The sequence below is a fragment of the Talpa occidentalis genome, unplaced genomic scaffold, assembly GCF_014898055.3.
Source record: "Talpa occidentalis isolate TD23 unplaced genomic scaffold, MPIMG_talOcc4v2.1 talOcc4.7, whole genome shotgun sequence".
In the NCBI taxonomy this organism is placed as follows: Eukaryota; Metazoa; Chordata; class Mammalia; order Eulipotyphla; family Talpidae; genus Talpa; species Talpa occidentalis.
In genome coordinates, this window is record NW_023605083.1 from 3,817,412 (window position 1) to 3,840,621 (window position 23,210).

General features: G+C 61.7%; 1 protein-coding gene across 1 annotated transcript in view; it reads right to left on the reverse strand.

Annotated features, from left to right (window-relative positions):
• HMCN2 (hemicentin 2) overlaps positions 1–23,210 on the reverse strand; it is a 117,886-nt gene that overhangs the window by 58,210 nt on the left and 36,466 nt on the right. The window contains 13 exon segments of the mRNA XM_037491448.2: positions 1,300–1,386; positions 1,970–2,215; positions 4,264–4,391; positions 12,724–12,889; positions 14,160–14,319; positions 14,437–14,549; positions 16,875–17,019; positions 17,789–17,916; positions 18,160–18,255; positions 18,697–18,789; positions 18,792–18,884; positions 21,634–21,783; positions 22,799–22,912. Of these exon segments, the coding sequence (XP_037347345.1) occupies positions 1,300–1,386; positions 1,970–2,215; positions 4,264–4,391; positions 12,724–12,889; positions 14,160–14,319; positions 14,437–14,549; positions 16,875–17,019; positions 17,789–17,916; positions 18,160–18,255; positions 18,697–18,789; positions 18,792–18,884; positions 21,634–21,783; positions 22,799–22,912 (1,719 nt within the window).

Sequence of the window (23,210 nt, forward strand, 5' to 3'; positions counted from 1 at the left end):
GACTCAGCGCTGTCGCCCAAAATCACCCTCCATACCCGACTCCCCCAGGGACCATGACCTGCCAGTCACAGTCGGGGGCCACTGCAGGAGAAGACAGTTGGGGCTCCCCACTGGGGAACAGGGGCACCCACATCCTGGGCACTGGCTCGGTGCTTGGTCCTTTAGCCCTGAGCCCTCTAGGCCCGAGGTCACTTGGCAGGTGAATCCCAGCACCCCCCGGCAGCTCCCTGCCTGGTGAGGAGGGAGGCCAAGGGCGGCCAGGGCAAGGCCATGTTTATTGGCAGGGAGGGGTTGGGTTATGCTGAGACTGGAGTCGGCCCAGAGGACAGGCCGGATGGGCCAGGGATGGAGTGGGGTCCTGGGCAGCCTCCGGGCACCAAGGACAGGAAACCAGGGCCTGGCTGGGTCCCACCTCCCAAGAGGGAGCAGCTGCCTGCTGACACGAGCAACCGACACGAGGTGGCGCCACGATCAAGGGCTGAAATCTCAGGCCCTCTGGGCAGCTGTGCACACTGGCACCCTTGGGGATCCTGAGCAGGTGCCTGCCTCAACCTGTCTCTCTCTGTGTCCTGCTCTGGGCCCTGTGGCACCAGGAAGCATAGCTGAGACGAGTCAGCTCTCCCGGCTCCTGCCAGGCTTTTTGTCACCTGCCACTTGCTCAGAAACCCAGCCTTCTAGAAGTCTCCATCCATGCCTAGGGAGGGGGCTCATCTTCCTAGTCGGGGAAGAGCCCAAAGCCCAAAGAAGCAACTCAGGCAGGCAGCAGGTCTGCGGGACAGGAAGGCAGACCCCTGCCCAGGGCCCTGCTGGACCAGGCACAGAACGGGACCGGAACAGCAGCCCTGTGGGGCGCCTGGTGTGTCCCCACTATGGAGGGGGACACAGAGGCTCTGAGAGGAGGTATAAGCTGCCCCAAGTGCCAGATCCTGGAAGTGCTGCGGCTGGGCGACTGGGCTGGATTTCCCAGGACACAGGAGTTTGGCCCCTGGGAGAAAGTACAGGAATTGGGGCCCACTGAGCCCCGATCCACAGGACCTTTGGACCTCCCACGGCGCCGGCTGTTACAACTCAAGGACCAGAGTCAGACCACAGCACCCTGGTGAGTCCCCCAGCTGTGTGACCGCGGCAAGCGTCCCAGCCCCTCTGGGCCGCCCCTAACAAGAGGACATAAGCTGACACTCATGCTACGGGGCGCTGACGGGGTGAGATGCCTGGTGCTCCTGGGCACGCGTGGCACCTGTCACCCTCGGGTGCTGCCCGGTGCATGGCCCTGCCCCGCGGCCTCTGGTCCAGCTTCACCTCTGGCGGGGCACGGCAGGCTGGCGTTCTCTCCCGCCACTCTCTGCAGCAGGCCACTGGTCTCGTTGGCTCCCCAGTGCGGCGGCTCTGGAGGGAGGGAGGCCCGATGCTTGGTGCCCATGCTCCAGGGACTTGCGGTCAGCCGCAGGCCACGGAACAGCAGCCGGGGCCACACGGGGTCCGCGGGCTCAGGAGGCCGATGGGGCTCTCAGCCTCCCAGGGCCAGGGCTGTGCTGCCCTGGGCGTCCCTCCCGGTAGTGGCTTCCCAACATAACAGTGAAATGCTAGCACCACTGGTCCAGAACTTTCCACATGCCACAGCTGTACACACACGCTCACCTGACCCCTCGCACCTTTTAGACCCACTTGGCAGGTGAGAATGCTGGGGGTGGAAGGTATAGATGATGGGCTTCCTGTCCAGCTGACGGGTGGAAGAAGCTGGACCTGGGCCCAGGCACCTGCTCTACAATCGCTGACCCCAGTGACCCCCCAGGACCTCTGTCCACCCCAGAGGCTGACAGAGGCTCCCTGACACCACCTGGGGCTGGGGCTGTGAGGCAGCTTGAAGAGGTCAAGCAAGGCCCCAAGGACAGACAAGCATCTCAGAAGCCTGGGCTGTTGTGGGGTTGGGGTGGGCGGAGGTGAGTTCTGGGGTTTAGGGGACACTCACCCAGCACCCTGAGCTCCAGCTCCCAGTCATCCTGCCCGGCACTGCTGGAGGCTTCGCAGCGGTACACCCCTGCATCAGAGGCCTGCACGGCTGCAAAGTAGACTGAGCCCCCGCCCTGCAGGGTCATCCCGTCCTTGGACCACTCCAGCTGGGGTTCAGGGGTGCCCTCGGCCACACAATTCAGGTCCACAGCTTCTCCTGCCAGCACCTTCCAGACCCTTGGGCCCTTCTGCACCTGAGGGGGCACTGACAGGGCCAGGGAGAGGGTTGTTAAGGTCGGGGTCCCCAGGTGGGGCTCACAGAGAGGGCCTGGCTGGCTGCAGCGGTCCCCATACCCCTGGAAGTCACCAGGCAGCATAAGTCATCCTGGGAACAATTAAAGCCTTGTTTTGTGGAGAAAAGAGAATACACCCCTTGTGGGTCCCCCGAAAGTGAGCAGAATCTGGCTTTTCAACTGAACACATGCCCTCATCAAAGGATTGTTCCCCATTTTGCTCTCCCTGCTCCCCCGCCCACCTTTCCCCATACACCAAACACCCCCAGAGAATCACCCACTGGGGATCACCTACTCCGCACTGGATGGGGAAACTGAGGCCCAAGGGGCAGAGGGAAAGCTCAGTGGCACCGCAAGGCTGGGTGGCAGTGCTCGTGCAGGTTTGAACCCCAGCTCTGCCCTCATGGCCCCAGGGCCCTGCACAGGCTGAGCCTCAGTTTCCCTCCTCATTGAGCCACCAGGATAATCTGAGAAGCGGCACTAAGGCCGCCAGCTCGGAGTCTGGCCCCGTGGGGCACCGTGAGCTGTGGCTGATGCATTCTGGTCGCCCACTCTGCTCTCGCCCTCCCCAGAGCTGGGGGAGGAGGGGAGAGGGTGGGGGAGCGTGGGGGCGTGGGGGAGGGCGGGGCAGACAGGAGGAGGACCGTGGAGCACAGGGGAAGGACTGGAGCAGGGTGAGGAGGCCGGGTGGAGGAAGGGGTTTCCGTTCTTTCCCGGTGGTGTTTCCCGGGCACTTCCCCATCCCCCATCTGCCCTTGTCTTCCCCGAGGCGGCTGATGCCATGTCCATTTGGCAGATGAAGATACCGAGGCAGGGAGAGGCTGTGTGACTTGGCCAGAGTGCGCGTTCCCTCAGCAGGCAGCCGCGGGAGCAGGCCAGCCTGGGTCCGCGTGACCAGGATCCGGGCTCCAGCCCACTGGGAGGTAAGACCGTCGGTGGGAGTGTGACCCCGGAAGGGAGAGGCCCCTCGGCACAGGCACACGGGGGCACGCACAGCCTGCCCTTGCTGAGAACAAGTGCCAGAGCCGGATGTCATCAGTGGGAGGCGGGCACTGCTGTGGCCCCACTGAGAGCGGAGGAAGTGGAGGCTCAGAGAGCCCAAGCCACTGGCCTGAGGTCACACAGCCCTTGGGTGGCAGAGTCGGGATTCCGCCCAGCCCAGGCCGTCTCGGAGTCCCTCACACGTTCCTGCAAACCACAGCAAACCCTTGGCCCCGCCTTCTCCAAGCCTCAGACTGTCCCCCTGTGAAAGGGGGCGCTGGCTTGCATCGGGGGTGGCCTTCTCTGCAAAGGGCCAGATAGTGAATACCCCAAGCTGTGCAGGCCAGATGGTCTCTGTGTCAACTGTTCCACCCGGCCGCCACAGCGGACAGCAGCCAGAGCCAGCCGTGGGACAACCGCGTGGCTGGGTGCCAGTAACGTGTATTTATGGACACAGGCATGTGAATTTCACACCATGTCACATGTTGCAAAATATTGACTTTCTTCCCCCGGTCATTTAAGAACGTAGACACCATGCCCGGCGCCTGGGCCAAATGCTAGCAGCGGTGGACCAGATGTGGCTGAGGCCGTGGGTGGCTGACCACGGTCTTCAGGGCTCCTGGGCCCTTGAGGATGACCAGCACCCTGCCCCTCTGTGCAGAGCCCACTGGCCGGCTCCCAGGACTGGGGCCCGACGCCTGGGGAAATGGCCACTCTAGGCCCAGCCGGGCTGGGCACCTGGACCACAGCTGGGTGGGCGTGGTGCTGGCCCAGGGAAGGGGCTTCCTGGGCAGTAGCCGCTCCTATCCGTGTGCCCAGGGCCTGTCTGCGTGGGCACCGTGGGGGGCCTCTCTGGGGGCCACACACCTCCTCATGCCGCCAGGCCCTGGGCTCCATGGCCGGCTCACAGGGCAGAGAGACCCTCAGACCCACCCTCCATGGCTGCCCCCATGAGACCCTCATAACCCTCAAGTTCCTCCCCCTAGAGCCACACTGGGCCCTGCTCTTTATTCTCAGGGGGCCACCAGCAAGGCCCTACCTTGCACCCTGAGGACGTAGTGCCGAGAGGTAGACCCCGCGGGGTTGCTGGCTGTGCATCTGTAGAGACCGCTGTCGCCGACCTGGGCCTGGGCCAGACGCAGGGAACCCGACTGGAGGAGGCCACGCCTGTGGAAGGCACTGGTGAGACCCCAACCCACCCCAGCCCCTGTTTGAAAAGGCCTCAAGCCCACCTGGAATCAGCTGCCTCTCCCAGAAAGCCTTCCAGGATTTAAGCAGGGACCAGGGCCCGCCCATCCTCCCTGCCCATTCCCCACTTCCGCAAATCCCCAGGCAGGACCAGGTCCCGGCACCACTGAGCACTGGACCAGGAGTTCCCTGGGTTGGGTTCAAGTCCAAACTCAGCCCTTCGCTGGGTGAAGGAAGTACCTTCACCTGTTCGAGCCTCTGCTTCTTCGTCTGTCAAATGGGCAGAGTGAAATTAAGTACCTGGAGTGAGTGCAGATCCCATGAGGTCACCAGCACCTGGTCACCCGTGGCTCCTGCAGACCACTGCCAGCAGGCCCTTCCCCTGAACTCACCCCTGGCCTGTGAGGGGGCTGAGGCCCCTCTCCTGGCTCCAGGGGAGGAGCTGCCAGCCCAGAGGAGCTCTCAGTTCTGTGCGAGACTCTGAATCTGGTGTTTACTGGCGTCTGTGGTCTAGCCCCTCGCCCGTGGCCTCCCCAGTCCAGCCCACCTTGCTCAATCACCTGCTGAATCAGACTGCACGGGGACCCAGGACACCGGCCAGGCTCCTGCAGCTGCACTGGACCCCCAGGAGCCCCTGTGGACATGATGTCACTGGCCCGTATGTCTGACTCTGAGCAGCCCGTCCTGTACAACAGGGAGGGCAGATTCGGCCACTGGCCTTAGCTGGCCTGAAGCACAAGCGGCAAGCATGGGGGTGAGAGACCCCCAGGGTCGGCCCTCAGCTCTGTGCTCACCAGGTTACAGCTGGTCTAGAGTCCTATGAACCTGGGCTCCAGACCCCTTTCTCTGACCCCCCGTTTCCTTCTCTGCAAAATGGGGAGGATGGTAGCCCCATCTCCCAGGCAGCTGCAAGCAAAGGGCAGGGCATGCACTTATCAAACAGGTAAATGATGGCAGCAACTCGCTCCCAGGAGCTACCAGCTGTGCCTTGCTGTCTGTGTCCCCATCTGTGAAAGGGGTAATAAGCCCCTGTGCAGCAAACCCCTCTTCCTGTTTGTCCCACGCATCCAGCAGGCACTTGGGGCCAGTCCTCTGAGGATAGTTGTGAATGATACACTGGACCTCCTGGGCCCAACCCTGTTCTGCCACATGCCTGCTGTGTGGGTCTGCGCCTGTCACTTAACCTTTCTGTGCCCCAATTGTCTCATTTTGGAAAAATGTGGCAATCATAGTGCTCATCCTCATCCGGTTGTCTGAGAACTGAGTGACCTCATTCCCAGCCCAGGGCCTGGAGCAGAGAGGTACTCAGCAAAGGCCAGCTGTTACCACGGTGACAACAGAACACCCATAAACAATTGCAGTGCAGTTATGCATGACTTAAAACATTTCTATAAAAGGCCCGGGGTTATGTGTATCTGTTAGATTCATTCTTCACTGCTGTATAGTATTCCCATGAAGGTGCATACCACAATGTATGAATCATCTCCCTTTTGGTGGCCATGTAAACATTTAGATTTTCCCTTTTTCTATCTCCCTCCCGCCTTCCTTCTACCCTCCCTCTTTCTTTCCCCATCAGTATCCTCTGCACACTGCTGCACATGCCCCGTGCACAGGGGCGGAACTCTGGGCCACTGACTCACATACATCAGCTCTCACAGGTGGAGTCCACCATTCCTGCACTGCAGGGGAGGGCTTCTCATCAGAATCTGTTATTTGTGAACCATGCATATTCTGGAGCCCCATGCTGATTCAAGGGCAGACCTGAGATATGAGCAAGGCCTCATGTGGCCCTGAGCCAGTGATCAGGAGGCCACCCCTTAGGAACACTAGCCAGGGACACAGGCAGCACCCCTGTCCAAGAAGCAGCACTTTGGCACAGACATGGAGTGGGGGGTTTTCAGGACAGCTGGCCCTCCATGAGCCGCCATTCTGCCTCTTGCCAGCTGACCTTGGGCCAAGGACTTCCCCTGTCTGAACTTGGCACCCTCATCTTGAGTGACTGCAGCTGGCACACACGATGTGGCACGGTGCTGACAAAACCCACGGTGCCTGGGACAGATTGCATCCTCAATAACCAGCGCTGTGGTTACTAAGAACCCCAGCCCTGTCCCAGCCCCCGAGCAGCTGGGAACAGGGAGCAGGTCGCTTGTCCTTCACGGTGGAGGCAAAGCCCTGCTCGGGTCCTGGTTTGTCCTAGTGACGACCGGTAAACCTCCCCCCGGGGCCGGCCCCTGGCTGGAGTGTTCTCGCCTGCAGCTAAGTGCAGCAGTGTCGCCGCGCACCAAGCAGGGCCAGGGCATCGTGAGCCCGGGACGCGGCTCCCTCCTGGGACTTGACTACAAGCCTCAGCTGGAAACAGGGATGACAAGGGTCAGCGCACAGCGGGCTGGACTGGAACCAGCGCTCTGGATCTGCAGTTCAATTCTGCTATCAATACTCTGTGCAACCTCTGGCAAGGGAGACGACCTCTCTGAACCCCAATTTCCCCGTATTTGAAAAGGCAGCTCTGGACTCCTTTATCTCAGAGGCTGCCTTCTGGTTCTGAGAACTCTAGAGACCGTAGAAACCCTCACCCTTCCTTCACCAAGACGTCAAGAAGGTAAGAAGAGCCTCTGGGGAAAAAAGATGTTTCCAAAGTAGAAAAAATGCTCAACAGTCAAAGTAGCCAGGTTGTCCTTCCCGTGAGCAGTCCCTCGAAAGGGGTGCTGCCTGCTACATCACAAGGGAAGATATGGAAAGGGGAGAGCCTTGCCGAAGGACTGGCTGGTGCCCGCCCCCAGAGCCAGCGTCTGCTCCCAATGCTGTTCACGTCACGGCTCTGCTTTAACCCTCTGTGGCCACCGCTGCTCGCTGAACAAAGCCCAAGCCCACAGCACCGGTGCGGGGGCCTGCATGGACTTTTCCCTGCCCCCACCCCACCACGGTCAGGCCCCCCTGGGCAGCGTCACCCACTGTTCATTCTCAGAAAGGCCAGGCCCACCTCACCCCGAGTCCTTCGCACATGCTGTTCATTCTCCCTGGGACACTCCTCCACCTCGCATTCACCTCCATAACACCTGCTCAGCCTTCAACACTTCGACGCCACCTCCTCTAGGAAGGCTTTCCTGGTGCCCCAAGGTGCAGTCTAAGGACTCCCACAGCTGCCTGCATTTACCCCCACGGCAGCCCTCAATGCACTGGCTTGTGCCCACGTGTCACCCACAGGCTCCAGGAGGGCCTCGTCATTTTGTTTGATTTGGCATCCCCAGAACCTCATCCAAACGTGGCCCAGAGCAGCCAGCAACCCTATGAGCCTTAGGAAGAAGGTAAAGCAGCAGAGGGGGGTCTGGCTGCACAGGAACTGAGGGTCTGAGGGTCTCCAGGGCACCATTCTGCCAGCCCCCACCCCCAGCTCTCCCTCCACATTCCCAGAGGCTCCAAGGAGGCTTGGGGCTGCAGCTGGGGTGGGGGTACCGGGGGGAGGGAGTGGGGGAGCACTGTCTGTGCGTGGGGGCGTAATTAGTAGCAGCCGCTCCGTCGTGGCGTGAGCAGCAGATGGCTGCGCGTGGCGCCCAGACGAGAACGCCGAGAGGTTCACGGGGAATTTCCTGTTTACAACATCCATCAAGTTCCAGCCTTCCTGTTGCTGCGAGGTCCACACAGCCATGCAGCTGGGGGCAGGACGGGGGCGCCCCAAGTGGGACCAGCTACCTGGCTGGGACCCACAGCTCCCTGGACTCCAAGGGGGACCTGCCTGCCCGGAGACCCTAGGGCGTCTGATGGAAAGTGCTCGTCATACAAATCCCCGGCCCACAGTAGGTGCTCAATAAATACTTGGCAGCAGGTTCCAGCTGTCTCTGCACCAGCACAAGCCCCTTCCCACCTTTGTTCACACTGTTTCCTGCCCCCACCCCCATCGCAATGCCGCCCTCTGGCCTGCAGGCCCCTCGGGCAACACAGGCCCAGCCCTTCCAGGAAGCTCTAAATACAGGCAGGCAGGCAGGCGTCCCTGCTCTGAGCTGCCCGGGGCCTGCGTCCCTCACGGCCATGTGTTTACTGAGCATTGGGTCCAGCGAGCCCCAGGAGGGGGGCAGGAGACGCAGAGGCTGTCTCCAGCTACCAGCCTGCCAGAGGGCTTCCTGCCCTGCCCTGCCACTGGGGCCTGGGGCAGGAGTCTAAGTTGGGGAGGGGCAGGGATCCCCCCACAGAACCCATCAGCCACCAATGGCCACTCTGACCCTCGTCACCTTGCTGGGCCTCATCCACACCTTGGACCCTCTCTAGGGAGCCCCAGGTGGAAACCGGAGAATTTAGGAAGACGGGCTCCCTCCCAGCCAAAGAGCCCGGCACTATGTCTACGGAGAGGGAAAGACCCTGTCCTGCGAGTCCACCCTGCACGTTCTCGCCTGAGCCCCCAACAGCCACCCCTGAAAGGCAGGAGGCTTCTATTCCCATCGCCCCATTTGCAGAGGAAGAAACTGAGGCCCAGGGACATGAAGTGCCGCGGTGCACGGCCACCCGGCTGGCCCAGGCAGAACTGGGCTCCTGGCTGTCACGGTGGCCTAGTGTCCAGTTCTGAAGCCCAGTTTGCTTGAATGTTCTCTGGAAAGATCCCAGGCCAGCGACCAGCAAGGGTGGCCAGGACCCGCCGAGGTAAAGACCAGGCCGCCGCAGGCGCGGGAGCATCCTTTCTCCCAGAGTGCCCGCTGCAGGCCTCCTCTTCTGCTCTGGGCTGAGGGAAGAGGGGTGCTCCGCCCCCGCCACTCCCGTCCCCTATCTCCCCTCCGCTGCCCCGGAAGCTGCTGGATTTGGCGCCATGTGGGACCCTGGCCGGCTGCCCCCGGAGCCGGAGCCCAGGCCAGGAGCGCTCACAGCTGTTCCAGCTACATGAGAACCACAAACAAACACTGCTGCCTGGAAACCACCTCGCCCAGCACCCCTGGCCGAGTCCTCGCGTGGAGCCGCTCTCGCCACCACCCCGGCCCAGCCCCTCCTTTTGTCACAGGGGAGAGCCGAGGCCTGAGCGGGGAAGAGACTTGCTCATGTTCAACCTTCACTCAGCAAGTGGGGGGCGAGGCCGGGAGGGGCCGGGGCTGCTGCTGCCTGACCTCACACGCGGCCGGGGCTGCGTCCTCGCTCCCCCGTGCAATTTCAGCACAGCGTGCACGCGAGGTTGCTCGGGCAGTCCTGGGGGCTCTGACTTTGAATTCAGAACCCAGATGGGGCTTTTCACAAACAAACCTGTCCCAGGGGGTGAGAGGCCCCAGGGACCACTCCAGCCCGTGGCCTCGCGTCTGCTTTCGGGACTACCCACCCCGCCCAGGACGCGACCCAGAAGATGAGGGAGGCACTTGTGCAAGGGTGTTCCCACGGCCCGCTCGCTGCCGCCGAAACCGGCAACAGAGAGCGTGCCCCGAACCGAGGCGCAGCCGGCACGGGGAGGCACCCTGGGGTGCCACTCTGCCCTTCACGGTGAAAAGCAAATGCCAGGGGCCAAGAGAAAACAAGAAAGTGGGCAAATGGGGGGAAATAGCGATAACACGAGCTGAACAGAAGCCGCGCTAAGTGTAACCCCGTGAAGCGCCCACCAGGACGAGCGGAAGGAGTTGTGCCCACGGCTGAGGCCCGCGCGGCTCCTCAGGCGCCTGCCCACCAGGCCTGCTGACTGGGCGGAGCGTCCCTGAGAACGCACAGTACTCCAGACCCTCCACCGCGGGGCCGCCTGCCGTGGCCCAGAGCCTGCGGCGGGTGTGGGTGTGAGCTGTGCCCGGTCCGTGCTGCTGTGCCCACGTGTTCATGCGTGCGCATGTCCGTGTGTCTGTGTGTGTCCATAGCGTGCGTGTTGGGGTCAGGACCCCAGGCCTCCACCCGCCACGTTCTCCTGTTTCCGCCTCCCTGGCCTGGGCACCCTCACCCCGCCCCCAACAGGGTGGCGGCTCTCGACCCCAACCAGCTCTGAGTTGCCTGCAGCTCGGCGAGCACAGGAGGCTCAGGGAAGACAGTGGGGTGACCATGGGGCCCCCCACAGGGGAGGCTGCTCCCCAGGTGGAGGAAGCACAAGACCCATGGTGACGGGGGAGGAGGGAAGCTGGTGAGGCAGCCCCCAAGCTCCTCATCTGGGTCAGTTCTCAAACTTCCAGAACAGCAGCCGTGAAGCCTGCCTGGGGACGCCCTCCGAGAAAGAGGAGGAGGAGGAAGAGGAGAGGTGAGGGGAAGTGGGGGCGGGGGGAGCAGACAGCAGTATGTCCACCCCCGGCCCCCCAGGACCTGCCCCCACTCGGTGTGTTTTCCTTGTTTTGTTTTTATTTTCAATTTCCATTTTCTGGCAGAAAGACGCTGGGGCCAAGGGGAGCCGGCTGTCTGTGGGAAAATCGAGCTTTGCTCTTGCGGGGAAGTTGCCAGCATGTTCAGGGGAGACCCAGAGAACCCCCAAAGGACCCCAGGCACCCACGGCCTGAGAATGACATCGAAACAGCATCAAAATAGCATCAAAATTCAGGGAGGTTATTCACAACCACCAGCTTGTGTCCATCACAGATAGGCAGAGAGAAGGACGGGGCGGCAGAGCCACACGGTGGCACGGAGCTCAGCCACAGGGAACAGTGGGGGGTCGCGGGGGCCTGTGGCTGGCAAGGAGCCACCAGCTGTGGCTGCACTTGCGGGAAGGCGGTGTCAGAATGGAGGTGAAGATGCACTGCTTGGGGGGGAGTGAGGGGCAGAAATGGGGGGTGGCTGCCTATGGGGTTGGGGGGAGTGATGGAAATGTCCTAAATTGGTTGTGACGGCTGCACCCCAAACACACACAGAGTCACGTGTGCCTGGATTATCTCCCAATAAAGCTCTCGTGTTTTAAAAAGTGCACGAAGCTTGAAGGAGGTAACAGATGGGATGAGGATGGTATTTCCAAGCTGGATGCGATCCTCGCCGGCGGACAGCGGCAGCAGGAAGATGCTATCAAGGGGGCCGCTTCCCAGCACTAGGGACCGCCCCACGTGGCCCGCTGTCCCTGGGCCTCGACAGCAGCGTCCAGGTCACGCCACGCACCCCAGGAGCCAGCCCGGGCCCAGCGTCCGGGGCTCCAGCGTCTGTGGCTACACCCACCCGCCATATTTTCCTCCTCATTTAGATAAACTCCTGGAACCTCATAAATCTGGAGAAGGCAGGAGGCCAGCAAGGAGCGACAGGGTGCGGGAGAAGGGGCAGAAAACCCTGGAATTGCGAAAGCAGAGCCGGCAAATTTATGGCTCCCGGCTGACCCATTAGCGCATCACAACAAGGAGGGGTGAACAAATGGGACCCGCGTCCCGATTCGGCAACAAGCCGTAAATAAACAAGGAGCCGCTGGCCGCCGCCCAGCCGAGCGGCGAGGCCCAAGCTCCCCGGGGATGTGCGGGTCCCTCGGCCACCCACCATCACCCCTACCCACAACCTGGAGAGCAGCGACCCCCACGGCGCCTGGCGGTGGGGGCAGGGCAGGCCTGGCACGGCGCGGGACCCAGCTGCACCGGGGGTGCAGGTTTCAGGTCTGGAAGGGCTCCCTGAACAGCTGTTCTGAGACCAGAGTCCCACGTGTGGGTGTCGGGTGGGGGTGGAGGGAGGTGCTTGGCCGGCCGCTCCCAGACTTTTTTGGTCTGGATCGACTCAAAGACCTCGCCAGGGCTGATGTCACCGTCCAGAGCCGAGTCCCCCACCCCCCCCGCTCAGGGTCAAGGGTCCCAGGAGTTTGGACGCTTTCTAGTCTGAAACTAGCACCCCCATCCTCCGCCTGGGGGTACAGCCTGCCTTTGAGGGAAGCCCCAGGCTGCCCCTCCCTGTGCATCCACTCCCAACATCCGTGTTTGGGCAGAGCTGAGTCAGAAAGCTCCCCCAACCCCCCCCCCCGCCCCCTCCACCCCCACCTCCACCTGCTCTCCAGACCAGGTGAGGCCTCAGGCACGTCACTGTCGGGACAATGACCCAACCAAGGCTGCGCGTCTCTCGCCGGGCACCACAGCAGCCTCCCCGCCTGCAGGTCCGCCCAGCTCAGACGAGGCTGCCGCGGTGTCCAAACATGAAGAGATTTCCGAGGCCTCACTCTCAACAACAGCACCCTTAGGCATCCCCTGAGAGGCTTCCAGGCCCAGGGCACATGTGAGTACGTGGAATCAAATGCACGTTCCACTGGGGGTGTGGACTGGACCCCACACACCCCGGGAGTTTGCACCAGGTCCCTCACACGCCAGGAGGCGCCCACGCTCCCTCACGCCTGCTGGTCACCAGCCACCTTGAGGCCAGTTTCCCTCCAACCCCAAGCTCTGCTTCCCTGCCCCGAGGTAGTGCAGACTGGGGTTACCTGTCAGTGACGGGAGGCACAGGGCGGGAGTCCTTGGTCCAGGTGACCAGTGGGGGTGGGGAGCCCTGGGCCTCGCAGTCCAGGGTCACCTCGTCGCCGGCCTTGGCCACGACTCTCAGCGGCTCGTCAGTGTCCTGGGACCCATTCACCCGGATCCTGGGTTTGGCTGTTGGCGGAAGCGAGCAGGGACTGTGAGCCGGACGGCGGCACTGGGCGGCACCCGGGAAGCAGCAGCGGCCCTGCCCGCCCACAAGGGGCACAAGGGGCAGTGGGTTATAGTGGGGGGAGGGCGGGGCGGGGCTCGTCCCTCGGTCCCCCACACAGAAGGTTCTTGCTTTGATGACAGCGACAGCAGAGCACACCCCCATTTGTCCCACAGACCGTGCCCCTCTTGCGTCTGCCCATCCTGCTGCCCCCTCCCCAGAGGCATCCGCAGGTTACATGCACCCGCGCTCTCCTGGCCCTCTCCCCCCGATCATCCCACTTATCAGATGAGGCACCCCCGGTCCTCTCCTCTGAGTGGGGTCCACACTCATCCAGCACATTGCTGCTCTCCCGTGTGAAGCTGACAGCTGAGCCCCACCGCACCCCCCACCCCAGGGCCGCCCCTCCTCAGGCAGCTAGGATGGCAGACCCACATGGCCTCCACGTGTCCCCTGCAGCCACTGGGTCGGGGAGGAACTCTCATACCCAATATACATACATATATATATATATATAGCAACATAGAAATACTGGATATAAGGATACGTGATTGGAAAAGACTGGCTATCCTTTCATCCACTCAACCAGACAGTTCCTGAGAGCGAGGGCCTGCGGTGTAAGCTGAGGAGCAGCAGCTAAGGAGACAGGTCCTGCCTGTGTACCCACCGCACTCAGGGCTCACTTAACCCCAGTTGTGATGGGTGCTATGAAGGATTCTTCCAGAAAGTTGATAGCAAGGGAATCTGACCCACCCTGAGGGCTCGGGGAGAGCTCAGCTTGGACGGCTGGGCCAAGGGGCAGGGAAAGGACATTTCCAAACTAAAGAACCTGCCTGTGCAAAGGCCCTGAGGCAGGATGGACTGAGGAAAAAGTTGAAATTGGCCTGGGGGGCTCAGAGTGGGGAGAGGCAAGGAAGGGAGGAGACATAGGCAAGGCGGGGCTGCCAGGTCGGGGGAGTCCAGTGTAGGGCCTGTGTCTTTCCAAGCTTGTCCACGTGATGCCCCCCTGCCCCCTGCCCATCTGGCTATAAAGGGCTGAGCTAGAACCACTCTGGGCACCCACAGTTCTCGGACAGTGCTCCCAGGGAGGACACCGTGGGTCTATGTGCCCTCAGGCAGGAAGAATTAGAGGCAAGTTTGGCCAGGGTGCAAGGAGATGCAGGAAGGGCAGATGGCCACACCTCTGCCCCACGCCCCCGAGCCCCCCTCTCAGGACGGGGCGGCATCACTCACTGTTGACAGAGAGCTGCATCTCCTGGCTGGAGAAGCCCACAGCATTGGTGGCCGTGCAGACATAGGTCCCTGCGTCCTGGACAGAGGGCTGGGTGATGACCAGGGTGCCGTGTTTGCTCACATTGTAGTGGGGACCCCTGGAGCTCAGGACGCTGGATTCCTAGGGTAGACCCATGCTGACTTCAGCAGAGCACACCCACAGTGGTTGGCATCACCGCCCTCCCAGGATGCACTGGACACCCCCTCTGGAGATGCTGTAGTCACAGGCTCTGCCTACCTTGGTCCAGGTGATGGTGGGGTTGGGGACACCTGAGGTGACACAGGGGAGAGAGACTGGAACCCCTTCATTGGTGACATGGTAGGTGGCAGTGGGCTGGATCCTAGGTGGCACTTTTAAAAACAAACCAGTTTTATTAACCAAGGCTCATAGCTGCATTAGTCACAATAGCTGGAATCGGGAAACAATCCTACTGTCTGTCAATGGGTGACGGGTAAACAAGATGTGGAATATTACTCAGCCATCAAAAGGGGAAAAGAGATACCTGTTACAGCACGGCAGGCATTTTGATGCTACATGAAATAAGTCAGACTCTGAAGGACAAATGCAAAGGACCTAGAGGGGTCAAATTTATGGAGGCAGGAAGTAGAATGAGGGGTGGGGGCGAGGGTGGGAGGGAGTAAGTGTTGAATGGGAACAAAGTTCCAGTAGGGGAAGCTGGATAGTTCTGCAGGGTGGGGGTGGCGGCCCAGGCATGCCAAGGGACTCGGTGGCGCCTACCCGCACACTTGAGTGCTCAATGTGGGACACTTTATGTCTATCTTACTACAAGTAAACCTAGAACAATTTCTGCAGAAGAACACAAACGTCACCACACCGACAGCCGCCACCGGGCTGAATCGTGCTCCAGGCAGAGGGCAGCCCCGGGGCCAGGCCCTGGGACCTCGGCTCAGGGACTTGGGTAAATCACTTCATCTTCTGGTGCCTACACGCCTTGATCAGCAGAGAAGCTAATTAGCCCCGTTCCCTGCCCACTCTCTGGGGATGGAGAGATGGGAAATGGCAGAGAAGAGTATTCACAGCGCGCAGCGAACTTGAAAACAAGGGCCAAATCCATGCCAGCACCATCCAGATTCACAGATGGCAACGGGGATCTCTGGGGGGTGGGGGGCGGCGCTGGTAGGGGGGCAGGGTGTGGAGAAGTAAGGAGAGGAAATCGGAAACCACGGGCTCTGCCTGTACCACCCCAGGCTCCCTCGGGAGGTGGGGTCAGAACACCCTCTGGATTCTCTCAGGCAGCCCAAGCAAGTCAATGAACGTTTGCTGAATGGATATGAATGAGCCAAGAGAGGGGCTTGTTCACACCAGCAGAAGAGGTAATGCAGGCACCAAGTGAAGTCAGGGGAGGCTCTGCAGGGCAGCCCGGCTTGCTGATCCCACCCTCTTGGTCACTGACTCCCCTCTCGGACCCTCAGCTTCCCGAACATGAGAGCGAGGAGCCTTTGAAGGCCCCACCTCTTAGACAAGCCATGAGGACATAGAGAAACACACACATAAGCACACTCGCTGGGCAGCCCTGATCACCACTGAGGTCAGAGGGCCAGGAGACAGGACGTCTGGGTCCTAGGCCCTGCCTCCTCTGAATTTCAGTTTTTCTCTACAAAACGGGGAAACGGGTGTTCTCCCTCCTCATCCCCCAGGGTTTTATGAGACCAACAAAGTAAGGGGGAGCAGCATACTTAATAAATTACAAAATATGACCAAGCTGAGTTGAAACTTTACCTCACATGCAAAGCATGTGGGTGCAGGAAACGGGGCTGGGTGGGTGCAGGGAACGGGGCTCTGCAGCACATGGGTGGGAGAGCAGGCGGCTGGATGCCCAAACAGGCCTGAGAGGGGCCATCTCTGTGACTCAGAACCGAATTCCACACGACGGGACTTAGTCTGCGTCATATGGCCCCAGTTTGTTCGTTAAGTACTTACGGGTACGTGTGTACAAGGAAGTTATAGACAGGCAGGTAGATAAAAAGACAGATGTATGTAAGAATTTATATATGATTTCATAGAGTGTTAGAGAGTATGTAAAAAGTAATTTATATACAATTTGTATACTGAATATATAATTTATATAAAATGTATTATATATAGCGTGTGTGCATGTATATGCAACCTCTCATGTGTATAAAGTTTGAAAGACACACGCCAGGGCCTCCCCAGTGGCACAGCTGGTCGAGCGCCGCACTATGAAGCTGTCCACAGCCTCTGAGGTGTGAGTTCGATTCCCTGGCGGCCAGGAAGAAACCCACATGGTGCGGCAGACCTCTCCTGCCTCGCCCGCTGCTCCTCTAGGCAGTGTCTTCAGTCAGTCTGCCTGTTCTGCTCCCCACTCTGTCTCTGGTGAATTCTCTCTCCCTCCCGCGCCTCTGACCTGTATCCCAGTTCTTGAATAAATAAATAAATCTTTAAAAAAAATATATAAATGAAATTTAAAAATATTAAAAAATAAAAAGAAAGATACACACCAAATGCAAAGTTACTCTGGTTATTCTAAGCTGCTGGTATTATGGTGGTATTTTTTTTAACTTGTTTAGGCTCTAACTTTTCCACTGTGAATATGGACTATTTTTTCAACTTTTAAAAACCAAGGTATTCAAGATCAAGTGTGTCCGTGGCCTTCCCCGTGCCGTGGCACCCTGCCCCGCGGGGCCAGGACTCACCCTGGACGACCAGTAGCACGTTCTTGTGCTGAGAGCCGGCCGGGTTGCTGACGACGCAGCTGTACCTGCCAGCATCCTCCCGCAGCGCCTGGTCAAGGTGGAGGCTGCCGTCCGCCCAGACCACAGGCCGGCCGCCAGCGGGGAGCTGCGGAGGACAGAGAAGCCCCAGCTTGGACCCTGGGCCTACTTAGAGGCCGCTGGGAGAGCCCAGCAAGCACACTACGCCGGGCCAGCAGGGGGCGGGCTGGACGGACAGGGCTTGGGGGCAGGGGAGGCACTGGGGGTGGGGTTCAGGCCAGAACACCCGGTCCCCACCCCGCTGGCCTAGACCCCTGCACACCCCACCGCCCCCACCCCCCACCCCCCCCCCACCCCCCTTCACACACACACGCACACGCACACACACGCACACACCCAGGGCCCAATGGCCAAAGGGAGCCCCTCCTGGGAGTGCAGGGCGGGGAGACACAGAGGAGTTAAATGGAACCAATGAGGGTTTTTTAAACTCAAAATAAAGACTTAAACAACGACTTGGCCTCTGCCCTGCCGCCCGGAGATTCTGATTTAATAGGAAAGGTTGAGGCCTCAGGATAATTTTAAACTCCTTGGGAGACTCGAGAGCACCCGAGTTTGAGAAGCGTGAGGGAAGCAGCCAGAAGTGGGGTGCAGGCAGACTTAGGGCTTGCACGCCCTGGTGTGCACCCAGTGAACCCCGCCCCAGCACACGGTCCCCAGCCGAGGCCCTCCCGCTGACGCCCGCATCCACACCCGGCCGGGCGACGGGTGCGCTCGGCACATTATTAGAGAAGGTTCTGGAAGGAGGCAGGACAGAGAGGGAGGAAGGAAGGAAGGAGACATTCCCAAGCAGGGCCCAGACGCCCCTGCCCACTGCACCCCGGGGGCCCCTTACTCACGGGCCCACCGGCCCTGAGCCAGCGCCTCTCCGGGAGGGGCCTCCCGGCCAGGATGATGCAGGGCAGGGACACGGGCTGGCCCTCCAGCACCCGGACCGTGGAGGCGCTGCTGGCGATCTGGGGGGGCTCTGGGGAGAGGAGATGGTGTGTCTGCCACATAGAGCCCCCACATCCCCTGGCCCCCAGGGTACCAACGCAAACTCCAAGAGTGGGGTTCCAAGAGAGTCAAAGGGCACACTTCCCAGAGCCCGCCACCCAGTGAGGGGTCCAGCTGCCCCTCGTGGAGAACCTGGCCCCCGGGACAGGTGGGCAGCCCTGGGGGAGGCCTCCCTGAGGTGCTCCCGCCTCCCGCCCCCAGATCACCCTCGCACCATGTCCAGTCACGACGAGCCGGGCCTCAGCCTGGACTTTCCCAAAGACGTTTTGCGCCTCGCAGATATACAGGGCCTGGTCTTCAGAGGCCACACCTGCGGGCAGGAGAGAGGCAGGCCTGGCCTTGGGGCGCCCGGCCCCTGGGGGGCAAAGAGGCTGGCCCTGCTGGGTGAGGCAGGCGGGCTGGCCTGCAGAGGGGAGGGGTGCCCGCCAGGCCTCGTGGGGCGAGAGGCTCAGCCTGCCCACCTGCAGAACGGGGGGTAATTGAGGTGACCAGTGATGACGGGGTCACACTTGGGCAACGTGGCGGGAGCCGCACTGAGCGCCGTCACCCCCACCATACCCCTCAGCGGCCTGTCGATAAGCCAGGCGGCGGCTGTGGTTCGTCCATTATCAGGACACGTCAGAGGGCCACGTGATGGGCCGCAGTCAGACAAACGTGGCCCACGGTCAGTGCTGGGGTGCAGGACCCACCCCCGGCCACCCAGCCAGGAGCCAGGGACTCCCCCGACCGCCCCCCAGCTCCAGTCTCTTACTTTCAAAGAACAGCATTCCTGAATCACGCTGCCTGGTCCTGCTGCCCAGCCTGGACCCCAGGGGCTGACCGTCTCCACGGCGCCAGGTGACTTTGGGGGCGGGCGACCGGTGGCCCGGCAGGCCAGAAGGGCGCTCCTCCCCAGCTCCACAGTGACATCCCGGGGGGCCTCCGTCAGCTGGGGGGCGTCTGCAGGACGTGACCCGTCAGCCACGCCCGGCAGCGACCTGCGGCCCCCGGCGCCTGCCCCAGGCCCCCTCCCCTCCTATCACAGAGAAAGCCTGTGTTCCAGCCTCGCCCTCATCGGCTCTGGGCTGACTCAAGTCCAGGGCTCCGGGGCCACCCTGACCTGCGCCCGCATCCACACCCGGCCGGAGGAAGGAGCCAGGATGGAGAGGGAGGAAGGAGACATTCCCAAGCAGGGCCCAGGCGCACCTGCCCACTGCACCCCGGGAGATCTCTCCGGGCGAGGCGAGGGAGCTGCCCGCAGGCACCCTGCCCTGCATGGCCAGCAGGGACCCCGCTCTGCCCGCCAAGGGGGAGACACCCCCAGGAGCCCACCCCCAGTCAGACAATCCACAAACGGTGCACGAGGGTGTGCCCAGTGCACCTCGCCCTCCGTCCCCCCACTCAACAGCAGGCAGTGGGTGCTTCCTCCAAAGCTTCTTGCTAAGGCTCATCTTCCCTTGTAGCCAGGGGAGGAAACAACTTATTCCCCCAAACAGAAACATGTGATTCTTTCTGCCCCTTGACAGGTCGGGACCTCCGTGCAGGCCCAGGCCATGTTCCTGGCCCCCGCAGGCTTGGGGTGCTGTCCTCAGGGACCCCCCAAGCTTGGGGTGCTGTCCGTGGGGTCCCCTCAGGCCTGAAGCACTGTCCTCGGGGAGCCCCCAGGCCCAGGACATTGTCCTCGGGCCCCTGCCCCAGACTCACGACCAGGAAGCTCCCAGGCCTTTTTTCACCCGTTGCCCCCAGCACCGAGGAAAGCCCCCACCTCTCTGCTCTGGTCTCTCTAGAAATCCCTCTCCATCCAAACGATGACATCAAATTTCCCTCCTGGCCTCAAGGATCAGGGGAGTTCCAGGGAGACAGACACATCTTGGAAAATCACTGCAGGAGGAAGACGGCCTTGGCCGGGCCTGCAGACACCACCCACACGCCTCGGGTCTGGCAGCCGCAGAGACCTGGGACCCCAGAAGCCTGCACTCCCTCAGCCGGGGTCACTGGTGCAGACGCTGACCCATGGTAGCGAGCAAGCCACACGTCTGGGCGGGGGCAGCGAGACCAGGGCCTGCTGCGGGAGGCAAGAGACGGAGCTCTCGGAGCAGGAGTCCATGGACGCCTCCGAGACAGCAGCTGCTACCGCAACCCCCTTACAGATGAGGAAACTGAGGGTGGGCGGCTAAGAGACTGTCCAGGGGTGCGCTTGACGGCCACGGTCGAGCTGGGCTCAGAGTCCAGGTCCGGCCGCTCTGAGCCCCAGGCTCCCCCCGCCCAGCCTTCTCTCCCCAGGCACCTGGGGACAAGTTGGCCGCGACGCCAGCCAAAGCCTCACCCTCCTCTGCTGTCCTCTGTGAAACCCAAAGAGCCAAGTTCCCAAATCTGGGACCCACCCAGAAAGCTGACACTTGGCCTTCTGCACATCCACCCCCCCTCTTCATCTGGAGTGCCCCCCAAAAGGTGAACCTCTTCTCCGGAGCTGAAGGCGCACTGGTTCCTGGCCCCTTGACATACAGATGGGACAGAGCCCGAGGCCCCGACACAGCACGCAGGGCCTGGTCACCGGTGCCCGTGTGTTGGAGGAAGGAATGATGCCCTACACAAGTGAGGCCTGGGGCCCCAACCCGGAGGTGGCACTGTCCGCAGGGCCAGGCCCTCCCACCTCGCCGCTGCAGCCAGGCTGCTGCCTCCCTGGGGAGCCACTTGGCCGTCCCAGACAAGCACATTCTCGATTCTCTGCGCGTCCCCAGAACCCTCAGCACCTGTCCCTCCAGCTTGGCCACAGCGGACCCTCAGAGCCCCAGTCTGTCCTGGCTCTGCACACCAAGGAAGTGTGCGTAGCTTCCAAGCAATGTCAGTGCCCAGGACCCAGGCCCGGGACTTAGACGAGATCATGGCAATCGCAGCCCAGGCCCTGCACCAGCCGAGGAGAATCCAGACCCCCCCTTTTAATTATACACTCCAGAGGCCAGACCCTGGCCCAGCAGGCTGTGCTTGAGTGCAGGGCCCTCCCAGCAGCCAGGGAGGGAAGGCACGGCCAGCCCCACTTCACAGTGGGGACCAAGGGCTGGTGACTCAACCCAAGCACCCAGGTGGTGAGTGATGGCGACCAGACTGGAACTCGCTCTCTGGAGCACAATCCCCGGGACTGGCCCCAACTGCCCAGCCTACCAGAGGGCCCGGTGAGCCCCGTCTCCTGAGCCCGCCCCTCTCGCCTGCTTGCACCAGGTGGTCCTTGTGACCAATAGGATAGACTTAGCAGGTCCCTTTCAGACCGGCTGGTTGTGAAGACTTCAGCTTCCATCTGGGATGTCCTCCCGCTCCCCCTCCCCTCTCTCTCTCCCCTTCCCCCCCACCCCTCGCTCTAGGAGAAGCCCACGAGGTGAGGTTCCTGCCAACAGCCGCATGTGTGAGCTTCGGGAGGACGCCGGCCCAGTTGAGCCTTCAGATGACACAGCCCCCACCAACATATCACCCGTAGCCCATGAGAGCCCCGTGGTGGTCAGAGCCGCGCAGCCGAGTCACTCCTGGAACCCCAACCCCAGGACAGGAGACAAGAGACGCTTCCAGGGACAAAGTTCTGGGGCGGTTTGTCCCACAGCACCCACTGCACCCTCCTGGCTTCCCCTGTGCTGCCTGCGCTGGAAACATCCCTGGCCATGCTCACGCCTGGCCAGAGGCCGGGCACTGCACGGGGCAGGGGCAGGATCACACTCACATCCAACCTCCAGCCGAACCTCCGCGGAGGCGTCACCCAGGTCGTTGACTGCACGGCAGGTGTAGACCCCGGCATCCCTCTCCCGGGTGGTCGGGATCCACAGCGTCCCCGAGCTGGAGCCCTCGGGGGCTAGGATCATCTCAAGACCCCCTGGACAAAGATGAGAAAGCACCAGCGGTCGCCATGGGGTCACGGTCTCGGGCCGCTGCAGCCTGGGCTCTGGACCAGGGGCTCCGAACCCCTCAAGGCTGGGCCTGGGAGGGCGCCCCCAGAGCCAGGCCCCTAGGTGGTTAATGGCATGGTCTGGGGATGGCGGGTGGGGGTGGTTGTATGGACTTGATGCTGCTGAACTGGGCTCCTAAAAATGGTGAAGATGGTGAAGTTCACAGCAGGCGTATTTTGCCACAACTAACTGTATCTTTAGGTCCGCACCCCGTCAGGTCCGGATGGAAGCGTCCCAGAGCCCCGGGAGTGAGGCCCCGGCCTGTCCCCTACACGTGGCACGCTCATCACCCAGCCACGCCTTGCCTGGGCCTCCCGCCAGGTCCCACCCTCCGCCCAGGTCCAGGTGGAGGCTCTGGGCCCAGGGTCACCCATGGTGATCACACTCCTGCCTGCCCCCCCACACCTGCCCTCAGGCACCCTCAATGGCAGAAATGCGTCCAGTGCTGCTACTGCGCTGAGTTACCCCCTGCCTGTCTCAAGGTCAAGGTCAAGGTGAAGCTAACCAGGCAGCTAATGGAGAGACTGTGTCCAGGAGGGAGAAGCATGACTGGTGACCCTGGCTGGTTCTTGGGGAGCCCCGTGTCGGCTCCTGGAACCACCTTGTTCCTACAATTCTTGGGGCTCAGATAACCCCTCATCGCCGCCCCCACCACCAGGGCCTCTCAGTGCATCCTCACGGCCAGCCTGCCTTCGCCTGTCCCCATTTTCCTGAGCAAGCAGGCTAGCGGCCCCCAGCCGTGTGCCTCAGGTCAGGGGGCGCAGGGGGCACTGAGCGCAAACCTGGGTCTACTCTCAATCCCCCTCCTCACCACCCAGTCGTGCACGTCAGCTGTGGATGCTGGCGGGTGGGGGACTGCTGGGGGCCAGTTCTCCCTGCCACCCGATTCAGGGTGCCCCCCGTGACTTTCTGGAAGCTGATTCTGCAGGCTACCCCATGTACCTCGATACCAGATGACTCGGGGCGGGGGTGCCCCAGACACGTCACACACCAGCACAGCCTCCTCCCCGACAGCTGCCAGCACCACGGCGTTCACAGCAGAGACCTTCGGCGGGTCTGCATGGGGATCGGGGGGTGGGGGGGGGAATTAGGGACCAGCCCATGGACGCCCTGGGCTGGGGGATGGTGGGAGGCAGGTCCCCCACCAATCAGGAACAGCTCCCCCAGGAACGCCCAGGTACAGCTCATTTCTTAAATCTTCCCACTCAGGACCTCAAGGTAAGGCTATCATTTCGGCAGCCAACCCCGCCTGCTTTGTTCCTCATCGACCTTGTCCTGAAGCCCAAATCCTACAAGGCTCTGAACAGCCCTGCCTGGAAGGGCCGCCCGCCCCACCCCATGGACTCCAGCCTCC